We start from the raw sequence: 15,506 nt of genomic DNA on the forward strand, positions 1-15,506 counted from the left end.
AGCGCAGAGGAGGCGGAGCCTGCCCATCCGGCCAGAACTCGGTTGCCATGGGAGCCTGAGGAGGCGGGGCCTCCGGGGAATGTTGTAAAAGTGAATGGCAACCGAAGCTCGCACGGGCGGACCTTTGCCAGGAAAGAGCCCGAGATTCGCGGGCTAGCGGGGGAGGGTCCGCAGTTCAGGGGACGTCGGGGGCGGGGTCTGAACGCGAAACGAATGGAAAGCCAGGTTGAGGGCCTGGTCCCGCCTCCAGACCCGAGCGGACGCACTAGATTGGGCGGTGTGGCGACGCTTCCGCCTTCCTTCCGTTGTCACGCGACCGCCTCCACCTCCCGCCCTTCCCTCTTTACCTCCTGGCCAGCTTTCCCAGTGCTGAGATATTCGGACCGCAGCTGTGGAAAGGAGCAACGCCAACTCTGATCATGTCGACGACCGCTACTATCGCCGAGGTGAGGAGCTGACCGGATCACTGCCGGGCCCCTCTATCCCGGACCCCGAAGCCGCCTCCGAGGCTAGGGGGCCACACGCCCAGGTGCAGGTGGGCTGGGCAGAGGGGAGGTAGGATGGTGCCTGTAACGTCTAAGCGTCCCTTCGTGTCTCTCTTCTAGTATCAAGCCCAGAATAAAGCCAAGCTCATCTCTGAGGTTCGACGGAGGTTTGAAGCTGAGTATGTGACAGGTGGGTACAGTACAGATCACAGTATGTGATCTTGGTGTTGAGGCAGGTGTGCCATGAGCGGCCCCAACTTTGCTGAGATGTTTGCTTGGGTCTCTGTGGAAGCCGACAGGGACCATTTCGATCCTCACGAGGACCGTGCCTTACACGTTTTCTAAGTTTTCTCTCCTTAATATGGCAAGGATAATGCTCCAGTTGGCCAAGTGACGTGCCTCTTGCTTCCTAAAGGGTTAATGTGAGTTAGAAATTCGTGTTTCAAGTATCTCGAGTTTATGGAACTTTCAGGACACTTGTTAGGCCCTCAGCTCAGATGACGCCGTTCTTCTGCTGACCTATCAGTATCAGGAACAACAATCGAGAAAAATGAACCTGGAAATTGCCAAAATATTAGTCACGTGTGCTTAATTGGGTATCTGAATCCCTAGGTTAGTTTGCCTAATTCCACTTTATACCACCCAGCAGGTGCCCGCCAAGTAGGCCCCCCTGTGCTGGAGCAGGTTCTTTTCATCTCACACTGTACCTAGCAAAGTACCCATGCGTCCCAAATTGATTTATTGGGTGAACCTCTCTGTCCACATGTCACAGATAACTGGAGTTGTCCAATATTTAACTGATGATTTAATACCTGTACAGTAATTTTCAAAATCCTGCAGGATAATTTATTGTAAGTACAGACTAAAGACCAATCCTGACCCTTCCTCTTAATAGCTTGCTTGTCTTTTCTGAGCCCCTGATTCCATATTTGTGAAGTTTGACTAGGAGGATTAAATGAAAATATGTATAGCAAACTGTGTAGCATGGGGTTAGCATATAGTAGGCTCTCAGTAAGTAGTTTTCTCAGTAGTCTTTTTGGTTACATGAAAGAAGTTCAGCTTCTACATCTTGACTTCAGTGCTGAGGGGTCCCTGCAACTTTAGATGGCACTAGCTTGTATGTCAGTTGATGACCTAGAACAAATAAAGAAATCTGTTCTGAATAACCTGGTCAGTAAATCTTCTCATCCCTCCCTGTCAATTTTCTTCACACCCCAAATCTTCTACTAGAGAGTTGCAAAAGCATTTAATTCACTTTTAGCCCAATGAGATAGCTGGTTCCAGTAAAGAGATAATTCTAAAATTGATTTCTGTGGAAACATTCTTAGCTGTATGCTGCTGCTGCTGCTAAGTTGCTTGAGTCGTGTCCAACTCTGTGCGACCCCAGAGATGGCAGCCTACCAGGCTCTTCTGTCCCTGGGATTCTCCAGGCAAGAACACTGGAGTGGGTTGCCATTTCCTTCTCCAATGCATGAGAGTGAAAAGTGAAAGTGAAGTTGCTCAGTCGTGTCCGACTTCGCGATCCCATGGACTGCAGCCCACCGGGCTCCTCCATCCATGGGATTTTCCGAGCAAGAATACTGGAGTGGGGTGCCATTGCCTTCTCCGTCTTAGCTGTATAGTTTATAATATTGTGAAGTAACCCAGAACTTGACCTAATGTGCTAGTACTCACCAATAGTTGTTTACTTAGGCCCAAGGGAGGAAGCAGGATATAGCCAGGAGAATTTAGTAATAGATAAAATCTTAAAGGTCATCTCCGTCCAACCTCCTCGTTTTTACAATGAAGAAAGTGAACTCTGGAGAGAGTAAATGATTTGCTTAAACTCCTTGGTAGCTAAGATGGGACTGGTGCTCAGGTCTTCTGAATTCACTGTAGTAATCTTTTGGCAACACCAACATACCTAATTAGATCATGGCCCTCCCCAGCTTGAAACCCTCTAGTACCATTCTACTGTGTTTAGAAAAAAAAAAAAATCTCAGTTATTTTTGGTGGCCTGCAACACCATCCTCATGTTACTACTTTTCTTGCTCAGTGCAGATTTCACCACTGCCCACAATAAGAAACGTATTATATATTGCAGTCTAGTACACACTCATACATATCACTGAAGCAACAGTTCATTAAAGAATACTTATGTTGAAAACCTATGACTCCGTGGTACACTGATGCACAAAATTAACATCATAACCTACAAATATGACCCACAGAATAGTGTGACCAGCTTCTTTTATGCCCTTCAAACTGACTTGAGTCTGTTTCCATCTCGGGACCTTTCCATTTCTCTGCCTGGAAGACCACCAAGCATAGCTAGGTTCTGCTTTTCCATCTTGGTTTAAATGTATCTGAGAGACCTTTGCTGTTTATTAAATGGCCTGCCTGTCTTGTCTCCATTACAGTTCTTATAACCTATAACTCTGGTTATTAAATGGCCTCCCTGTCTTGTCTCCTTTATGGTTATCATCACCTGTAACCGCCCTCATTCATTTGTTGACTTATTATTGTTCATTTCCTTCAGTAAAATGTGGGTCTGGGGCAACCTGTGGGCCGTGAGGGCAGGGTCGGACTCACCTCTGTATACTTAGCACAGTTCTCAATACATAGTCATTGACTGAATATAGCAATGCTTAAATATAAATATACATATACATATACATATGAAGATGAGTCCAAGTCTGTATGAAGGGCTGTCCTGTCTCCTCTCCCCCACAAAAATCTGGCAGGGAGCAGTCCTCACAGAATGTCTCATAAAGACCAGTGTTATTTCAAAGTAAAGCACTGTGTGGCATTAAGTATAAGGAGGGTTTTGTGTGAAAACCAAATATGTGTGAATGAGTTATCTGCACAGCCATGGCAAATACTGATTTAATTAAAGACTTGCATTGGTAAGGAAAAGAAAAATTCTTGAGGCTTTCTCCCCTTAAAGTTTCAGTTGTTTTGTGAAATAGAGCATTGGGTAAAGGTAGAGTGGGAAACTGGCACAAAGGGTTTTATGATTTGTCTGTGTTCTCCCTTTCAAGTTTACTTTTTAGAAGTTAGCTAGATATTGAGAATAACCACTTTCCTCCTTCCTCTTTGATTCTCCCCTTTCTCTCACCATTAACAATATTTTGTTTCAGAAGTAGCTTTAGGCAGACTTAAGCAAACATGTTTTTCCTAAAGGAAAATATTTTCTGCAGTTTATCAGTTTACACAGTGGCTGAACTCCAACAGCTCTTTTGGGGGTGGGTTCTTGGAAATTCCAAGCATGTTTTTGTTTCCACAGAAATTATTACCAATTATGGATAGATATGTAGCTGCAAAAAGAACAAATTCGAAGGTCGTAATTGTTGTAGCACTGCTAATTGTCCTTTTTATCCCTCATTGTTCCTCTGAGAAATTTCATGCTGAGTCTCAGATGAGAAACTTTTCCCATTATCTCTTCCTCTTTCTTGTGGCCAGGGCAAGAGGCGACTATTGTGACAAAAATTTATTCCGTTCCTGTTTAATTCTGGGAAGTAGTGTGCCAATATTAGAGATAGAGCCCCTTCCTGAACTACTACAATCTAGTAAAGGTGTTGAGACAGAAATATTAAAGGCAAATGCTGTCCAGAAGAATAGGAATGCTAAAATCATTTCTGTAGGAGTCCAAGACCAGGAAAAATAATATCTAATTTGGGTGACTGGGTTAGCGCAGTTGGAAAAACCTCAGAAAAAACGGTATTTCTCAAGAACTTTGGGAGATGCTAGAACTCGGCCAGCCAGATACCGAATGTGATTCAGGTGGATCACATAGTCCAGGTTGAGATGCTTAAGTGAGAAGGTATGGGGCATGTTTGAGAAGCCAGAGGAAGTCCACTTTGATGATCCTTAAGGAGCACACGTGACTAAAAACAGTGGGCGTATAGCGTGGAGATCCATGGCCACTGAAGCAATACATTTGTACGCAACTGAGGCTTGTGGGTTTTATTATTTTAGGCTTGTTCTGATTCTACAAGTATGTGAATATATTTAAATAAATTTGTGTTATACCAAAAACAGTCCAGGGGATCTCCCATAAACTTATCATACAGAGATATAGCCCTTCTAACAGTGAACGAACTTTTTTCTATACATTAAAACACTTAAAAGATCATTCTGTATGTAGTTTTCTGTGTTCTATTTTTTATTGCCATGATTTTATTTCCCCATATTAGGAAGTAACCAACATTTAACATTACTTAATATTCAGTTCTGTAAATAAAAGAGAATTTTCTTTTATCTGAAAAAGCCTCTTTTGGATATTTAGATTCTTTCCCTTTTTTTTTTTGTTTGTTAATATAATATTTTGTGCAGTAGTTCAGATTGTTTCCTGAATAGTCATGTCTAGAAGTAGAATTATTGGTTTGAAGAGTGAATAGTTTAGGATACTTGACATGTGTGCTTAATTCTCCTCCGTATAAATTGCACCAAGCTTAATTCCCACCAGTACACAGGAAAGTGTTAGGATCACTACAGCCTTACCCAGATTAGGATCGTCTTTTAATGCTTTTTTCTTGGTTTTAATTTGCATTTGATTACTAGTGATAATAAACTTCATCTATTTATATCCATTTGTAGTTTAAAATTCTTTTTTTCATTAGTGTGTGGCTTTTAAAATTGGTTTGGCCTTTTCTTGTTTGTCACTCTGACTTTTTTTCATTTTTTTTTTTATTTTTAAAATCTTTAATTCTTACATGCATTCCCAAACATGAACCCCCCCCTCCCACCTCCCTCCCCATAACATCTCTCTGGGTCATCCCCATGCACCAGCCCCAAGCATGCTGTATCCTGCGTCAGACATAGACTGGCGATTCGATTCTTACATGATAGTATACATGTTAGAATGCCATTCTCCCAAATCATCCCACCCTCTCCCTCTCCCTCTGAGTCCAAAAGTCCGTTATACACATCTGTGTCTTTTTTGCTGTCTTGCATACAGGGTTGTCATTGCCGTCTTTCAAAATTACCCATTCCTTTGTGGTTTCTTCCATTGCTGTTAGGTTAAATAATTGTCTCCTACTCAATAATTTTTCTAGTGCTTTTGTTTTGTGTTGGTCTCTTATTTCTTAATTTTGAAATATATTTTACATACAAAATGTGTAAAACAAAAAATAAACACCCATATACTCGCTACTCAGAACTTTCTGTGTATCCCCACCCCTGCCATTCACATGGTAGTTGCCTATCCTGCATTTGCTGTTACTCAATCTCTTGCTTTTCATTAGCTTTGCCACCTGTGATGTATTCCTCACCACTGCTTGATTAAGTTTGCCTCTTTTTTGAACTGGAAATCAAAGCTGCATATATTTCTCCATGATTTGCATCTGTTGCTCAAGAGTCATTCTTACTGTAGTTGATTCCTTTTTACAGTCGTGGTGTATCAACAGTTCACAGAATGAAAATACCAACTGATGAATTTGGGGTTCTTTCTACATTTTACTACTATGTACAATGCTGCTATAAACATTCTTAAGCATATCTGATGCCTAGACTTTGTCTAGAGCAGTGGTTCTCAAAATTGGTCTAGGAACTATAGTTTCTTGAGATGATTTCAAAGAGCTTCAGAGCCCAAACTATTTCCGTAATAACACTAAGACATCATTTTCCTTTTTCACTGGCATTCTCTCACAAGCACACAGTGGGATTTCCCAGAGGTTACATGGCATGTGATAATATTACTCTGACAGATGATAGAATAAAGTACTTGTGTGTGGTTATATTTAAATTTTTTCTCAGTTATGATACCTAATATAGTAACTACCAGTAAATATAACCCATAGAAACAAAAATGCTTGGGGCTGGTGCACTGAGATGACCCAGAGGGGTGGTATGGGGAGGGAGGGGGGTTCAGAATGGGGAACACGTGTATACCTGTGGCGGATTCATGTTGATGTATGGCAAAACCAATACAATATTGTAAAGTAATTAACCTCCAATTAAATTAATTTTAAAAAGTCTTTAGAGGCCTCAGTTATTTTTAAAATCATTATTTTACATTGAATTATAGTTGATTTACAGTATTGTAATAGTTTCAGATGTACAGCAAGGGGACTCAGCCATACATATATATACATGTATCCATTTTCTCCCAAACTCCCCTTTCATCCAAGCTGCTGCATAACACTGAGCAGAGTTCCCTGTGCTATACAGTAGGATCTTATTGGTTGTCCATTTTAAATATAGCAATTTGTACTTGTCATTCCCAAACTCCTAACCATCCCTTAACCTCATCTTTCCCCCTGGCAACCATAAGTTCATTCTCTAAGTGTGTGAGTCTGTTTGTGTTTTGTCAATAAGTTCATTTGTATCATTTCTTTTTAAATTCCACATATAAGGGATGTCATGGGGTATTTCTTCTTGTCTGAGGTAACTCAGTGTGACTATCTCTGGGTCTATTCGTGTTGCTACAAATGGCATTATTTCACTCTGTTTTATGGCTGGGTAATATTCCGTTGTGTATACGTATTGAATCTTCTTTACATATTCCTTGGTCAGTGGACGTTTCGGTTCCTTCCACGTCTTGGCTATTGTAAACAATGCTGCACTGAACAGTGTGGTGCATGTAGCCTTTGAGATCATGTTTTTCTCTGAATATGCCCAGAATGGGATTGCAGGGTGATATGGTAGCTCCATTTTTAGTTTTTTAAGGAACTTCCATATGTTCTCCATAACACTTGTAGAAACTTAACATTCCTACCAACAATGTAGGAAGGTTCCCTTCTCTCCATATCCTCTCTCAAATTTGTTGTTTGGATTTTTTGATGATAGCCATCTTGAGTGGTGTGATATCTCCTTGTAGTTTTTATTCCCATTTCTCTAAAAATTAGTGATGTTGAACATCTTTTCATGTGCCCCTTGGCCATCTGTATATGTTCTTTGGAGAAATGTCTCTTTAGGTCTTCTGCCCATTTTTTGATTGGATTGTTTTGAGTATATTAAGCGTCATGAGCTGTTTGTAAATTTTGGAGACTAATCCCTTGTCAGTCACATCATTTGCAAATATTTTCTCCTAATCTCTGGGTTAGAAGAATTGATGCTTTTGAACTGTGGTATTGGAGAAGACTCTTGAGAGTCCCTTGGACTGCAGGGAGATCCAACCTGTTCATCCTAAAGGAGATCAGTCCTGGGTGTTCATTGGAAGGACTGATGCTGAAGCCCCAACACTTTGGCTACCCAATTCGAAGAACAGACTCATTGGAAAAGACCCTGATGCTGGAAAAGGTTGAAGATGGGAGGAGAAGGGGACGACAGGATGAGATGGCTGGATGGCATCACTGACTCGATGGACGTGAATCTGAGTGAACTCCAGGAGTTGGTGATGGACAGGGAGGCCTGGCATGCTGCAGTCCATGGGGTTGCAAAGAGTCGGACATGACTTAGTGACCGAAATGACTGAACTGGGTTATCTTTTTGTTTTATTAATTGTTTCCTTCACTGTGCAAAAGCTTTTAAGTAGGTCCCATTTGTTTATTTTTATTTTCATTATTCTGGGAGACAGATTGAAAAAAAGTATTGCTGGGATTTATGACAGAGTGTGTTCTGCCTTTGTTTTCCTCTAGGAGTTTTATAGTGTCTGCTCTCACATTTAGGTCTTTAATACATTTTGAGCTTATTTTTGTGTATTGTGTTTAAGAATGATCTGATTTCATTTTTTTACATGTGGCTATCTGATTTTCCCAGCACCATTTGTTGAAGAGATTGTCTTTCCAACATTGTGAAGTCTTGCCTCCTTTGTCATAGGTTAATTGGCCATAGGTGCATGGGTTTATTTCCAGGCTTTGTGTCCGTTCCATTGATCTGTATTTCTGTTTTTGTGTCAGTACCATAGTGTTTTGATGACTATAACTTTGTAGTATAGTCTGAAGTCAGGGAGCCTGATTCCTCCAACTCCATTTTTCTTTCTCAAGATTGCTTTGGCTGTTTGGTGTCTTCTGTGTCTCCATACAAATTTTGGTTCTAGTTCTGTGAAAAATGCCATTGGTAACTTGATGGGGATTGCAATCTGTAGATTGCCTTTGGTAGTATAGTCAGTTGCATGATACTGATTCTTCCAGTCCATGAACATGATATGATATTTCTTTCCATCCAAGTCAGAGTACAGATCTCCTTTCTCCTTAAGTAGGTTTATTCCTAAGTATTTTATTCTTTTTGATGATGGTAGATGGGATTGTGTCTTGAATTTCTTTTTCATCTTTTGTTGTTAGTGTATAGAAATGCAACAGATTTCTGTGTATTTGTAGCCTGCAACTTTACCAAATTCATTGAGTTCTAGTAGTTTTCTGGTAGCATCTTTAGGATCATCTATGTGTAGTATCATGTCATGTGTGAACAGTGACAGTTTAACTTCTTTTCCAGCTTAGATTCCCTTCATTTCTTTTTCTTCTCTGATTGCTGTATGTAGTTAGGACTTCCAAAATTATTTTGAATAAAACTGAGAGTGGACATCCTTGTCTTGTTCCTAATCCTAGAGGGAAAGCTTTCAGTTTTTCACCATTGAGTATGATGTTAGCTGTAGGTGTGTCATATGGCCTTTATTATGTTGAGGTAGATGCCCTTTATGCCCACTTTTGGAGAGTTTTTAATCTTAAATGGCTGCTGAATATTGTCAGAAACTTTTTTGGAGTCTATTGAGATGGTTATATGTTTTTTATTCTTCAATTTGTTGATGTAGTGTATCACACTGATTGATTTGCAGATGCTGAAAAATCCTTACATCCCTGGGATAAATCACACTTGATCCTGTTGTAAGATTCTTTTAATCTATTGTTGAATTCGGATTGCTAATATTTTATTGAGGATGTTTGCATCTGTGTTCATCAATGACATTGGCCTGTAATTTTCTTTTTTGTGGTATCTTTATGTGATTTTGGTATCAGGGTGATTGTGGCCTCATAGAATGAATTTGGGAGCTTTCCATCCACTGCAATTTTTTTTTTTAGTTTTTTATTTTTTAAATTTTAAAATCTTTCTTACATGCGTTCCCAAAAAGAGTTTTACAAGGATAGGTGTTAGCTTTTATCTAAATGTTTGATAGAATTTGCCTGTGAAGCCATCAGGTCCTGGACTTTTGTTGGGAGTTTTTTTAAATCACATTTTCAGTGCTGGTGATTGATCTGTGCATATTTTCTGTTTCTTCCTGGTTCAGTCTTGGGAGACTGTACCTTTCTAAGAAATTGTCCATTTCTTCCAGGTTGTCCATTTTATTGGCATATGGTTGCTTCTGGTAGTCTCTTAGGATCCTTTGTATTTTTGTAGAGTCAGTTGTAACTTCTTCATTTCTAATTTTATTGATTTGAGTCCTCTCCATTTTTTCCTTAATGAGCCTAGCCAAAGGTTTAGCAATTGCATTTCTTTTCAAAGAACCAGTCTTTAGTTTTCATTGATCTTTTCTATTGTTTTCTTCATTTTTCACTTATTTCTGCTCTGATCTTTATGATTTCCTTCCACTCACTTTGGATTTTGTTTGTTCTTTCTGTATTTGTTTTAGGTGTAAGTTTAGGCTGTTTGAGATTTTTCTTGTTTCTTGAGGTAAAATTGAATTACTCTGAACTTCCCTCCTACAACTGCTTTTGCTGCGTTCCATAGGTTTTTGATCATTGTGCTTTCATTTTCATTTATATCTAGCTGTTTTTTTGGTTTCCTCTTTGATTTCTTCAGTGATCCATTGGTGGTTTAGTACCATATTGTTTAGCATCCACCTGTTTGTATTTTTTTTAATAGTTTTTCTTCTTATAGTTTATTTCTAACCTTGTAGCATTGTGATTGGAAGAGATGCTTGATATGATTTCAGTTTTCTTAAATTTACCAAGACTCGTGGCCCAGCATGTGGTCAGTCCTGGAGAACATTACATATGCATTTGGAAAGAATGTGTATTCTGCTGTGTTTTGTGTGTGTGTGTGTGTGTGTGTGTGTGTTTTGTATTGGGGTATAGCTGATTAACAAACAATGTGATAGTTTCAGGTGAACAGCAAAGGGTCTCGGGTATTCATATACATGTATCCATTCTCCCCACACTCCCCTTCTGCTGCTTTAAAAAAAAAATATTGCTTACTTTTGACTGTGCTGGGCCTTTGCCACTGCATGCAGGCTTTCTCTAGCTATGGTGAGTGGGAGCTGCTCTTGTTGCCACGCATGGGGCTCTTACTACAGAGCACAGGCACTAGGGCGCATGGGCTTCAGTAGTTGCGGTGCGCAGGCTTTGCTGCCCCACTGCATGTGCAGCCTTCCAGAGCAGGACCTGAAGCCATGTCTCCTGCATTGGCAGAAGGATTGTTAACCACTGGACCACCAGGGAAGTCCTGTTCTGTTGCCTTGGATGGAATGTAGAGCCCTCAGTGTAAAAGGGGTCCAGAGACCAAGAAGTTTGAAAACTTCTGTAGCCAACTGTGAACTGGGTGGCTGGTAGAACAGATACTCAGTCCACTTTACTAGATAATCTAGTTTCCAAAGTGATTTCACCTGCTTTTATTTTAACCAGCAGTTTTTGAATGTCCTTTATTTTCCACACCTTAAAAACTGACAGTGTTTTGTTTTTTATTTTTTCCCATCTGATGCCATTGTTAGGATATCTTACTGTGGTTTTAATTTGCATTTCTTTGAGTACAAATGAGATTGAGCATCTCTTCATATTTTTATGGGCCATTTGGTTTCTGCTTATGAAAATCTTCAGATTCTCTTGGCCCTTTGTTCTTACGTTTAAATTTTAGAATCAGTTTATTATGGTTTTGCAGTCCCCCCCGCAAAAACAAAAGAACCTCTTTGAGGGTTTTGAGTGGAATTGTGTTAAATCAGAAGATCAATTTTGGGAAACTTGACATAACAATGGTTAAATCTTCGGAGAACTTGATATATCTGTCAGCCAAACTCTTCCTTATGAAAAGATTTATAATTTTCTCCATAAAGGTTAACCCACTTTTATTCAGTTTATTTCCAGATACTTTGTTTTATTTTTGTGATGCTTTAAACAGTATCTCTTCAGAATGTATTTTCTAGATGATTGTTGCTGGTTTATAGGAAATATGTTTGACTTTTTACATTAATATTGGACTCGAACCTTATTCATTTCAATTAATTTATCTCTAGATAAGTTGACAATTTCTTTGTAGATTATAGTATCACCTTGAAATAATGATAACTAATTGTCATCAACGATTTTTACAACTTTTAGGTACTTTTGCTTTATACTGGCTGGAACCTTTAAGAACACTGTTGAATCAGTGATAAAAGCCTACTTGTCTTATTCCTGATCTTAGATAGCCCAAACAAGATCTCTGTAGATGTTTTTTATCAGAATGAATAGGTTTCCTTCTGTTCCTCCTTTGCTAGTTTTGGTTTTTGTTCATTGTTTTGTTTTGTTCCCATCACAATTAAGGAGTGAATTTTACTAAATGCATTCTCTTCATCTGTTGAATACATTGTATCTGAACTGTTCACTTGGTTTTTCTCTTTTAATCTGTGAATATAGTTTATTGTATTAATTGGTTTTAAAAATATTTATTTTGCTGTGGTCAGTTGATATTTTCAGTAGCTGATATTTTCTTTGAAAATTTTGCATCTGTATTCAAAAATTGGTCTGTAAATTTCCTTTCTTGTATTTTTCTTGTGTGACTTTGATGTCAGAATTATTCAGACTTCATAAAATCAGTTAGGAGTGTTTTCCTCTTTTCTCTTCCCTGAAAGAAATGGTCATTGTATAGTTCTAACTTGGTTCCTCATAAATTACTGCTCTTCCAATTTGTTGTTGTTGTTTTTTATTAGTGTTTGCTTTTATACCTTGTATTTGCCAATATCTTTATCATTTCTTCTTAAGTTTCAGATCTTTTATCTGGTATCATTATTATTTCATCTTGAGTATAATCTTTAGATTTTCCTTTGGTGGGATCTTGGTGGTAAATTTAATTTTGAAAGTGTCTTTATTTTTACTGCCTTTTAAATTACACAGTTAACCTTGAGGAATGCCTTCACCTTACTAGGCTGAGGGAGAGGAAGTGGTTAGAGAAGTAGAAGAACCAGGAAACTTTAGTATCATAGATGATCTCTTAGAGGAGAATTTTAGGGACAGGAAGATAAGTAGTGAATAGAAGGAACCTCTGTGGGTAAAAGTACATAAAACTGGAGTTTTTCTTATCAGCTGCCCTCTCTGGAAAGGAAGGGTGGAATTACACTTTTAAAGTGTACACTCCTGGATATTTTACATAAACTCTCGATTATGAACCATCCAAGGGATCGACCCAGGCTTTGTTCATCTTTGCATCTGCAATTCCTAGCTCTCTTTTGAGCTAACATATGATGAGTGAACATAAATTAATCCTCATAACTACTGAATTATGTTTTATCCCCAAGAGAGGAAGCCTTTAGAAGATAGGTAGGTAGACAGACACTTTGATTTCCTTAAACTGTGCTGTGACATTTTCCAGGTCAACTTTTTAAAGTTGTGATGATCACAGTAAGAGGAAAAGATGTTAAGAGTTTATCAATTTTTGTCCTTATTGCATATCTACAGACCATGTAATATGATTCAGTAACTTTGTATGTAGAATATGTAATTGTGCTTTGAGAACTTTTGTAAACAGTCCCCACATATTAAGTCATAAAGGAAGTCTCAGAAATTCCAAAGCAACTAGATCATACAGACCATGGTCTCACCCCAGGAAGCAACTGTATAAGAAGTCATAATCAAAAGGTACTTAAAAGTAAATTGAATGTTAGGAAATTAAAATAACACTTGTAAATAACCATGGATTAGCAACTTCCTAGCAATGCATGTAATTCTTCTGCTAAATAACCCAGAGAGTAAAGAGGATATCACAGTGGAAATTACAAAATACTTAAAGCTGACCAAGAGAATGTCTGTGGTCTTTACATTCATTTCTTAGGAATCAAGGCCCAAATAAAAATCAACTAAAGATTGAATTCAAGAAACTGAAAAATGAACATGAGTAAATATAGAGAAAGTAGAAGGGAATAAGAGCAGATGATTATGGTATAGGAAAAAAAGATAGTAGATGTAATAAACCTAAGCTGACTTTTTGAAAGGATTAGTAAAATAGACCAACCTAGGATGACCGAATAGGAGAAAAAGGAGACGGCAAAAACATCCACTAGGAACAAAAAGCAGATAGAATTATAGATGTGGCAGAGATTTTAAAAATCATAAAAGAGAATATAATGACAGGCTTTGTCACAGTAAGTTAGAAAACTTAGATTACATGGAAAACTTTCCAGAGAAAAGAAAAATCATCTAAAATTGTCTCAATAAAAAGTAAAAGGCCTAAATATATCAATGACTGTTAAAGAAAATTGAATTGGTAGGCATAGTCCTCTACACTCTCCCTGCCCTACCACCACAAAGGCACACACAGACACATAAGGCCCAAGCAAGCACTTTTGTTAGTCCCAGGAATGTAAAGATAATTCATGTTTAGAAAATGCAGGGGGATTCATGTTGATGTATGGCAAAACCAATACAATATTGTAAAGTAATTAGCCTCCAATTAAAATAAATAAATTTAAATTAAAAAATAGAAAATTTAAAAAAAAAGAAAATGCAAGGGAAGAACTACTACGTTCACAAAATGCTTCTCAGGGAAATTTTAATGGGCACAGTTCAACCACCAAAACTATTTAGAAAGGCAAGTATTGAGAAGTGTCTTTCATCTCTTGTGCCTCTTCACTCCCTTTTCTCCTTGTCTTTTTAGCTAGCCATATCTGTTTTCTCTTTCTTTTTTTCTATATTGGTTGAAGCAAATACAAACATATTTGCAGCAACAAGATTAAATGAGGAAAAATGTGTATTTCAATAAAGACAGAAACCACATTGGCTATAATTCACCTTTATGAAAAGCAAACAAAACTTTTACCAAACAAGGTAACTTGTTCTCTTAACTCTTCTAAAAATCCTACAGCAAAAGTCATGGTTAATCATGAAACTTCAAAATGATTCCCAGAAAGTCAGGCAAAAGACAATGATCTCCAATATTATTTATATAATTCTACAGGATATAAAACAACCTAGTTATCAATGTGGCAAGGAAAATAAGAGGTGTAAGGTTTTCAAATCTTGGCTCATGATAGCAACACACAAATCTCTAAACTTTCTAGTGAATTGTTATTAAAGAACATTGAAAGAAGACTCCAACAGATAGAGAGGTAAGTCACCAAGATATAATGTCTTGTACATATTGAGCATATGAACTCAGTTCTTGAAGGATAGGAGCTGAAGCAGAAAGCCCCTCCCCTCTCTACAACAGACGAGCAGTCAGCAAAGTTCTGTCGAATGTCGTGTCTTATTTATTTTTGCTTGCGCTGGCTCTTCTTTCCTGTGTCCAGGCTTTCTCTAGTTGCAGCAAGTGGAAGCTACTCTTGGTTGTGGTGCGCAGGCTTCTCATTGTGGTGGCTTCTCTTGTTGCAGAGCACGGACTTCAGTAGTTGCAGCGCTTAGGCTTGGTAGTTCCAGCGTGTGGGCTCTAGGGTGTGCAGACTTCAGTGGTTGTGGCTCTTTGGCTTAGTTGGCTCTGCAGCATGTGGAATTTTCCCAGACAAGAGATCGAACCCATGTGCTCTGCATTGCCAAGTGGATTCTTATCCACTGGACCACCAGGGAAGTCCCCGTTTGTGTTTTTAATAGCCCTTGAGCTCAGAATGGTTTTTCTATTTGTAAAGTGTTGCTATAAAAAAGAAAAAGAATCAGCAACAGAGGCCATATGTGGCCCTCAGAGGCTAAGATCCTTAGATGTTTATCCTCTGGCCCTTTACCAAACAATTATGCCAACCCCTGTAGTAGCCCCGGAGTTTTCAAAGTGTGGTCTCTGAAGCAGCAGCATTCTGTAGGGACTTGCTGCCAGTGCAGATTCTGAGATCTTACCCACAAATTACTGGGCCCCATGAATTTAGAGGTAGGGCCCATCATCCCTGTTTTAACACACCTTCCTGGTGACTCTGATAGGTGCTAAAGTTTGAGAATTGCTGCTGGAGGTCAGTGGCTTAATCCCACTGTAGACAGTCACCTGCTTGGCAGTCTC

The 15,506-nt window shown here is 38.8% G+C and overlaps 1 protein-coding gene across 2 annotated transcripts in view; it reads left to right on the plus strand.

Annotated features, from left to right (window-relative positions):
* Window positions 1-53: 53 nt before the first annotated feature.
* The window catches only part of MOSPD2 (motile sperm domain containing 2), an 89,790-nt gene continuing 74,337 nt past the window's right edge, over window positions 54-15,506 (plus strand). For both annotated transcript variants that reach the window (XM_070289804.1, XM_070289803.1), the window contains exons 1-2: window positions 54-446; window positions 606-675. In XM_070289804.1, the coding sequence (XP_070145905.1) occupies window positions 420-446; window positions 606-675 (97 nt within the window). In that variant the 5' untranslated portion in view covers window positions 54-419. The remainder of the gene's footprint in view (window positions 447-605; window positions 676-15,506) is intronic.

Source organism: Ovis canadensis, chromosome X, assembly GCF_042477335.2.
Source record: "Ovis canadensis isolate MfBH-ARS-UI-01 breed Bighorn chromosome X, ARS-UI_OviCan_v2, whole genome shotgun sequence".
Lineage (NCBI taxonomy): Eukaryota > Metazoa > Chordata > Mammalia > Artiodactyla > Bovidae > Ovis > Ovis canadensis.